The sequence below is a fragment of the Sorex fumeus genome, unplaced genomic scaffold (assembly GCF_029834395.1).
Source record: "Sorex fumeus unplaced genomic scaffold, SorFum_2.1 ptg000010l, whole genome shotgun sequence".
Taxonomy (NCBI): domain Eukaryota; kingdom Metazoa; phylum Chordata; class Mammalia; order Eulipotyphla; family Soricidae; genus Sorex; species Sorex fumeus.
In genome coordinates, this window is record NW_026606067.1 from 13,841,123 (window position 1) to 13,850,614 (window position 9,492).

At 38.7% G+C, this 9,492-nt stretch overlaps 1 protein-coding gene across 2 annotated transcripts in view; it reads left to right on the top strand.

Annotated features, from left to right (window-relative positions):
- BRINP3 (BMP/retinoic acid inducible neural specific 3) overlaps positions 1 to 6,521 on the top strand; it is a 444,317-nt gene extending 437,796 nt beyond the window's left edge. For both annotated transcript variants that reach the window (XM_056110519.1, XM_056110520.1), the window contains exon 8: positions 5,141 to 6,521. In XM_056110519.1, the coding sequence (XP_055966494.1) occupies positions 5,141 to 6,257 (1,117 nt within the window). In that variant the 3' untranslated portion in view covers positions 6,258 to 6,521. The remainder of the gene's footprint in view (positions 1 to 5,140) is intronic.
- The last annotated feature ends 2,971 nt before the right edge of the window (positions 6,522 to 9,492 follow it).

The window sequence follows — 9,492 nt, forward strand, 5'->3', positions numbered from 1 at the left end:
GGGAGTGAGAAGGAAAGTTTAGGCCATACTCAGAGGTAATATATCAGGGAAAATCTCCAAAAGCCTGGGATACAGACACAGTAACTACAAAGCTAAACAAAAATTTCCCAATTGAATGCTTGTTTGAGACACATTCTATCTGATCTGTGAACTTTAACAGAGCAAGGGATAAGGTTTTGAGGAAGGAAAAAATGAGCAAGGCTTTTTATCCTTTGGCTTTGGTGGGAAAAATTGTGTTCAAGCTCTTGTCATCTTTAAACTTTAAACTTTAATGGTAGGTTCATAAATTTAAATACATATATGTACATACATATATATATGTGTGTGTACCATACCTAGAGTTCTGTTTATACACACAGTCTCACACATGTACACATGCATACACACTCACACACACACACACACACACACACACACACACCGTGCCCCCAACCCCACCGTATTTGGGCACTTCCAGACCAGGAAACTTTGACAATGATGTTCATTGTCTCATAAAGTTATTTCCAAGAATCAGAGTTCTGTGCATTAGGATTGCAACTATGAGATCTCAGCTTCATCTCCAGTGCTGAGACAGGTTCAGGAGTGAAGGGCAGGGAATGACTGTTGTTTGTGTTATCTGTGTGTGAGTGACTGAGATAATCATAAGCTTAGGACTCTTTAAACGGCTCTGTGTGCCTAATCCCAAATTAATATTTAGCTTAAATTATTTGGATTTGCAAAGAATAAGTCTACAGAGGCTGCAATGAAATCTTAAATAATATTTAACTTCTAAAGGGTATTAAAATGACACTGTTGGGAGTTTAAAGTTTGAATTCAGGCTGCACATGTGTGGAGGAGAGTAAAAATTTCAATCTGTTAGAAGATTATTCATGACGAAGGAGGATTTGAACTTGAGACGAAGTTAGTTTTGAATGAATATATGCTCTAGCATCTCAGTGCACACCTTTACACTCTGGGATTGATAGCCTTGAATCCCCACAGCCTTAGTTCTCACGGTTGCTTGCCTTCAGGTTTCCCAATATCAGCATCTACCCTTGCAAAAAATGATTTCTGGAGGAAACAAAATGAGACAAAATAGTTTTATTTATTGAATATGTGGAGGAAGGGTGAGAGAGTGAGGGAAAGAAGAAAGAGACAAAGAGAGACAGAGACAGAGAGACAGAGACAGACAGAGACAGACAGAGAGAGTTCTTCCAGTGGGGAGCCAAGGTACCTAGTAATCTATCTTTTTTAAAGGGAGTCTATGGCCCAAGTTGACATCCAGGTAACCTTTATGGCATTCTGTACTATTTTCTTTTACAAAGTGGTTTCTTTCATATGATTATTTCCAAACGTTTTTTCCTATGCAGATAAAAGTCCATTAATTAAGTTCAGAGAAATAGCACAGGAGGTAAGGCCCTGGTCTTTGAGCACAGTTTGCCCATGTTATATCCCCAAAAGTTCCCCCTGGAATCCTGCCAGGAGTAATCCCTCAATGCACTGATTAGCACACTCCTGTGTGGTACAAAACCCTCCCTAGAGGACAGGGGAGGGGAGAAGTGCAGAGGGTGGGGAGGGGCAGTGTAATGAAATGGAGGAATAGGCAGAGGGAGAGGAAGAGAGAAGTGAAAGACAAAGAGGGAAGGGAAAGGGGGAGGGAGGAGGACTAGCAAAAAAGGAGGAAGGGGCAGGGAAGGGAAGATGGAGGGGAGGGCAGGGCAGGGAAGAGCAGAGGAGGGGAAGGGAGGGGATCAGAGGATAGAAAAGAGTTGAATTTGTGCCAATCCTCTTTTGTGTTATTCCAGCCTTTGTTATTGCTGAAGCTTCTTCTCTCTCCAAGGGGTCACTCTTGCATGGGCAGAGCCTGGGCCAGATCTGGGATTATCAGGCCTTATTTTCTGTGTCTGCAATGGGATTTCTGCCTTCATGCCTTTGGGCTACTGACAGAGATCAGTAGAACACATACATAGATCTTTAGATCACATACAGAGTTCATCACTGACCAAGAAGCTCACTGTCATGGGATGCTATCAACCTGCTTCAACACTCACTTTACTTTATTGCAATGTCTAAAGGAAAACGTTAAAAATACTTCATGTGGTTTAATTTAAAAATCACTTTTCCCTCCATTTTAAAAACACTTTAATATATAAAAGTCAAATTTCACTTTGCTGGGAGTATTATATATGCTTTTTGGGGTAAGAGGAAAAGCTATTTTGAAAATGCCACCTGAAATTTACTCATCCTCACTGTTTAACTCTCTGTTTTACCAAGATTTTACAATAAGTAAAAAATGACTATTGAAAATGATTTTTATTCCTAAAGTTTATTGCTTTATGAAAAATAGACTAGTCAAAACATAGACAGTAACAGAGAAAGGACAGATATAGCAAGAAAGAAAATACATGTGCAGAGGCTGAGTGATAGTACAGTAGGTAGGGCGTTTGCCTTGCACTCAGCCAACCTGGCTTTAATTCCCAGCATCCCATATGGTCCCCTGAGCACCTGCAGCAGTAATTCCTGAGTGCAGAGTCAGGAGTAACCTCTGTGCATTGCCATGTGTGACACCCCCCCCAAAAAAGAAAGAAAATACTTGTGCTAACTATTAACTCGGAGTACTAAACTTTTGACATTGTGCAGTTATCAATATTCATAAGTGAAACCCAGAAAGCCCAAACACAGTCATTCATTAAAAAAAGTTACATGAAGTGAACAAGGTAGAGATTGTGAAAGACTGAAATCTGCAAAAGCCATTGCTTTCTTTAGTGTCCAAAAGATTCGACAATGCCTTGGTTTTGTGAGCTCAATCTTTAGTCTTATTTTTTTCTGCCCTCATGATGCGAAACACATGACTAGAGCTTACAGTGAGAGATGAATTGGCTCAAAAAACGTATGCTCTGGTTTTAAGAAAGAAAATACAATTTTCAATCTACATGGGATGCATATATTTATATTTTTTACATTAGACAACAACTAAGCTAGAGAAAAAAAGAGTTGGGGATGGTGGCAGAGAGGAAGTGAGGAAGAAAAAACAAAAAAGTAAAGGAAGAAAAGAAAGAAAGAGAAGGATTAAGAAAGGATTCATATACAACTGTAGATAATAAATTGATAACAGATTTTGAGATGGCTTTGGGAAATAATAATTCAAGCTGTGTTGTGAATCATGAAGAGGAAGTTTTTTGCGCATGCTTTCTATGGTGAGACAGCGAGGGACCAAAGCGAGAGGAACACAATTATTTCAAGAAACAAGCCACACTAGGAACTAGTGGTTGCATCGCATTTGCTCATTCTCTGTAGGGAATTTTTCCTGAGAACTTATTCTAAAACTATTAAGAGAAAATTAGGAATAAATTTGATAATTTAAGTTTCCAACAGGGCTTTTCATTGTGAGAAGCATGCTTTTCTTTTTGTTTGCCTTTGGTTTGTATTTTTTCTTGTCTCTTTAGTCGATAAAAAGAAATTGTTATATTTAGAAAATCTGTAAAAGGCAGCCTTTTTATGGATTGAATTGTGCAGATGTAAAACTATCTAGTGTGTGACTCCACATCTTGCAAGTTGGGAATGTTGTCCTCACATCTACAGTAAATGTGAAATTGAGGATTGTAGGTTTCACTTCAAAATAGTTATTCCTTTAACACATCTACACATTTGATTGTATATTCAGTCAATGTGTAAGCACTGGGGTTTTCTGGTCTTCAAGGAGATACACCTGGAGGCTATCAGGGGTTACTCCTGGATTCATATGCAAGGCCCACTAAATCTCTTCAGCTCCAAAGCACTGAAATAATTTGATGTAGGAAAATAAGAAAAATAAGCTCTTAAACTGTCATCATGATTGAGTTCCTACAACATTAATGTTTTCTAAAGCTAATAGTGAATAAATGAACAATCATCATTTAATTGCATATTCTAATTCTACTCTAGATATTTTAGGATTAAAACCATTTTCATTTCTTGTTGCTGGATATCATTTCAAAACAACTGACCCAAATACATTCATAATCCATTTCAAAGAATTAAACTGAAATTATATGAAATCTCTTCAGAAAATATTACATGCAATACTACAGTTACACAAATCAATTATATAATAATAAGTAAAAGCAATATGAAGTGGAACTTTGAAAAACACAGGTATTAACTGCACAGTTCCACTTATACACAATTTCCTTGTAAAAAGTCACTGTCACTGTCACTGTCCTCTCGTTATTCATCGATTTGCTCAAGCAGGCCCAGTCAAGTCTCCATTTTTGTTTTTGAGACTTGTTGTTACTGTGTTTGGCATATTGAATACGTCACAGGTAGCTTGCCAGGCTTTGCTGCGTGAGCGAGATACTCTCGGTAGCTTGCTGGGCTCTCTGAGATGGGTGGAGAAATTGAACCCGGCTCGGCCGGGCTGGCTGTGCTCAAGGCAAACGTCCTACCGCTGTGCTATCACTCCAGCCCCCTTGTAAAAAGACAGCTTAAAATTTAGGGGATCAGTAAATATAGTAAAGTTCTATAAATTTATTTTCATTTTTCTATAATTGTCATGATAGTATTTTCTTCTCTTGAGTTTAAGGTAAGCATACAGTATACAGTTCCCTCTCTCTCTCTCTCTCTCTCTCTCTCTCTTACTCTCACTTTCCCCCTCTTCTTCTCTCCCTTTAGTTTGTTTTGGGGCCACACCTGGATGTGCCAGAGGTTACTCCTGGCTCTGTGTCCCAAGATCATTTATGTCAGTGTTCAGAGAACAATATGGGGTGTCAGAGATCTCATGAGTGAAATTTGACGGCTGTTTTAAACTGTACAGCTCCAATACACAGTACTTATACAATATATAATATATTTATACAATATACAGTACTTGCACGAATATGTACAAATGAGCTTTTTATTTTGTAGGGAACAGGCCATGCAATAGCTAAATTTGGGTGAGCCAAAATCTACCTGGATTTCAGTGACCCGACAGAGTTTAAGGATCTACTTAACACCCCTATAACTATATTCTGTATAATATGTGTCATTATGATTTATTTTTCAGTGATGACCTGTGTGAATCCTTTCTCCCACTTAAACAATGACGTCGAGGAGACGGATGGAGATGCTGTCAGAGCTCAGGTTTGCTCTTTCCCTAGACACAAAACAAGTCCGTACCAACTGTTTGCTTTTGTCTTTCTAGAACCTCCACCTACTGGCTCTCTCGCATCCAGTCTTTTCTCTACTGCAACGAGAACGGGCTCCTGGGCAGCTTTTCTGAAGAGACGCACTCCTGCACCTGCCCCAATGACCAGGTGGTGTGCACCGCCTTCCTGCCCTGCACCGTGGGCGATGCGGCGGCCTGCCTGAGCTGCGCTCAGGACAACCGCACGCGCTGCGGCACCTGCAACACGGGCTACATGCTCAGCCAGGGGCTCTGCAAGCCCGAGGTGGCCGAGTCCACCGACCACTACATCGGCTTCGAGACCGACCTGCAGGACCTCGAGATGAAATACCTGCTGCAGAAAACGGACCGGCGCATCGAAGTGCATGCCATCTTCATCAGCAATGACATGCGTCTCAACAGCTGGTTCGACCCCTCCTGGCGCAAGAGGATGCTCTTGACCTTGAAGAGCAACAAGTACAAGTCCAGCCTGGTCCACATGATCTTGGGCCTCTCTCTGCAGATTTGCCTGACGAAAAACAGCACCTTGGAGCCCGTGTTGGCCGTCTATGTGAACCCCTTCGGAGGCAGCCACTCTGAGAGCTGGTTTATGCCCGTGAACGAAAACAGTTTTCCAGACTGGGAGCGGACTAGGCTGGACCTCCCCCTGCAGTGCTATAACTGGACGCTGACCCTCGGGAACAAGTGGAAGACCTTCTTCGAGACCGTGCACATCTACCTGCGGAGCCGCATCAAGTCCAGCGGCCCCAATGGCAATGAGAGCATTTACTACGAACCTCTGGAGTTCATTGACCCCTCCCGGAACCTGGGCTACATGAAAATCAATAACATTCAAGTGTTTGGCTACAGTATGCACTTTGACCCCGAAGCAATTCGGGACTTGATCTTGCAGCTGGACTACCCCTACACTCAGGGATCCCAGGACTCGGCACTTTTGCAACTGCTAGAAATAAGAGACCGTGTAAATAAGCTCTCTCCGCCTGGTCAGCGTCGTCTAGATCTTTTCTCCTGCTTGCTTCGTCATAGACTCAAGCTGTCTACTAGTGAGGTGGTGAGGATCCAATCTGCTCTTCAGGCGTTTAATGCCAAATTGCCAAACACGGTGGATTATGACACGACCAAATTATGTAGTTAACCATAAATGTTCAAGCACAACCCAAAATCTTGAAGGCGTTTTTACAGTGCTTTTGTGGAACAGTTTATGTTTGGAAGAGTAAATTTGAATTGTCTTTTCAATATCTGTCTTATATCAGTCAATAACATTGGATGGCAATTTACACACGTGAACTTGCTGACAATGAATATATTATACTGCAGTTTTGGTTTATGAATGAAATAAATACTGACACCAGTCTAGAAGACATTCTACTTTTTACAATAAATTTCATTTGTAATTTTATATGTTCCGTGGCAATGCTTTTGTGCATTACATCCTCTAGAGGGAACATAAAAAGATACCAATAAAATTTTGTAGCTGAACAGTTATTAAAAAGAAGTGCTGTGGGATTCCTTTTTTCCATGAAATGAGTTCTATTTTGATACTCCTTGTTAGGACCTGGGGAAAATTCACCGAGATTTTTTTCTTTTAACGGAAACATTTGAAGTTTCTGCTCAGTGGCCATTAGGGAAAATCCAAATCGGTGCAAGGCTTTAACATTGAGATGCATGTTTATGGGTAACAGCATAATGATGATGTTGCACTTATTACAGGGAATTATAAAATGTTCCTAGATACACCTTCATTATTAGAATGGTCAGATGAACCATTTTCCCCTAGTCTCGAATCGTTTCTGCAAACATATTGAAAAGTCAATGTGATTCTAAGCACATCATGAAGAAAGAAACCTTTCATTTTCTTAGCAACTTGCTTTGTCATTTTCTTTTCAACATTCTAATAAACAATAATCTAACACTCTCCACAATCATTTTCACTCCACATACTCAAAACCCAGTTATTTGGTATTTTCCATAGTCAGTGCAGTTATGTAAAGTAAAGGCCCTCCCGTTGATCATCAATTTGCTTGAGCGGGCCCAGTAACGTCTCCATTGGAGACTTTGTTGTTACTGTGTCTGGCATATCGAATACTCTCGGTAGCTTGCCGGGCTAGCGATAGCACAGTGGGTAGGGCATCTGCCTTGCATGCAGCTAACATGGCCAACCCGAGTTCGATTCCTCCGCCCCTCTCGGAGAGCCCGGCAAGCTACCGAGAGTATTCGATATGCCAGACACAGTAACAACAAAGTCTCCAATGGAGACGTTACTGGGCCCGCTCAAGCAAATTGATGATCAACGGGAGGGCCTTTACTTTACTTTTACTTTTAGTGCAGTTATGTTTTAGGCATTGACAAATAATAAAAGATTTATATGGAACAAACAATTAGATAACTGACACAAATGTAAATAACCATATTTTTCTATCAGAGAAACTATTGCTAAAATATATTTATTTTGAAGAGTAGACACTCTCCAAAAAAATCTAATTTTAGTGATTTCCCCCAAAATTATGTTTTTATATTACCCATGACATAACATTATAAAATTGGTCATGTTAATTAATTAATTAATTTTATTTGACATATGGATGTATATGTAAGGTGTGTTTATGATAATTACCACTGCTAATATCTATACATTTCATAAATGTGCCTTGTAATTTAAGCAAATAAACTCTATAGAACTTTACTATTCAGATCATAAATTCTAGAATAAGACAGATGACAAAACATTAGAAGACATTCTGGAGGATTAGGTTTGCTTTATATCCCAAAACAAAACATTTTAAGAACATCTGATAATACTGAAGTTGTTACTAAAACTACCACCACATTTTTCTAATCATGTTTGGGTAGATAATAGTCTTTCTTCATCTTGTTTCTGTTTTTATAACCTCGTGTTATTATAGAAGTTTAATAGAAAAATCATAGAAATATTAAACACTACATTTCTGACATTGAAGCAGATATTTACTTTATTTAACTATGAAAATGACACAAGGTGGCTCTATAGTTATTTTGACAAGTAGATTGGATATTATTCCTATTATTTTGGTAGGAAAATAAAAAATAAACACAGATTTAGAGTGGTTTATCAAATTCTCTAAAATTGCAAACAGTATGCCTAATGCAAACTTTTCAGAAAACAATATGTTATATTTTCATTTGAACTCTAAGTTATAAATTAATCCTCTTATCTCTGTATTTATTATAAATACTTGAAAAACCTTATGGTAAAAACAATGATCAATTATAAATTTTAGACCTGAATCATTATACTCTCACCCTCTCCTTAACATTATTTGCAAAATAACAATTTTTGTTACAGACTTTTTGTTTCAAAACTATTTTCCATGACCAAGAATCTAAGTCAGTTGTCAAGCACTTTTCTTGCTTATGGAAGGCTCTGAGTTTGATTTGCTTGTACTTAAGAAGGTAAAAGTAATTTTCTATAAAAAGAAAAAAAATCTACAAGGAGTTTCCCAGAGGTCCAGCTACTCAGTCTCAAAGATCCAGAAATGAATGACCTAGAAATGCATATAAAACCTATAGGTTCTGAAAGGCAATCTTTCTCTGGATTCTAAAGAAATTGTTAACAACGCTGCTTCATATATTGCTCAGTTCACTCTCTCCTAACTGGTTTTTGAAATAGAAGATCCTGTGTTCTTCACAGGTAAGGAAGTACAAAATGAGGGTTTCCCTTGGGATTTCTTGTGTTAAGCTTTGTTTGGCATAAAAATATCTTTGGATTGAATAAAAGTTTCCTACTTCCAACTGTTTATGATAATAACCCTTATCAATTCCTTGAATTCTTTGTATCTCTCTGTCAGGTTCTACCCCAACCCCTCCCCAGAAGTGGAGAAATAATGTCGATGCTTTTATCTGAATGCTGCACCTATAAAACATCAATATAAGCAAAGAAAACAAGCAAACATTAATATAACATAGGTTTAAAGGATAAGGTAGCAAATGATTTTAAGTGATTTTATTTCTCTTGTATTTCCAGCTTTTTAGTAGAATCCAATTAACAACTGAAAATCAAGTATATGCTAATAGATGAGTTTGCCATGATGTGGGGGGATGCAACCCATAACCGCTTAATTATTCCTGATTTGATCTGTATGCACACGCTCATAATTTTAAGAACTTGGAAATTTTAATGGAATTACTTTACTGGCTAGATCATATATGGAGGATCTGGAGAGAGGATCTATAGTTCTAGGATGCCTGTTTTGCAGGTGGGAGCCCTGAGTTCATTCACTGACACTACCTGGACCCCAAGCACTGCCAAGAATTTTCCCATTGGTCTTAATGGGAATTTCTTTATTCCCTATTGAATCCTTTCTCTGACCTGTAAACATTTTTTTGAAGTAATA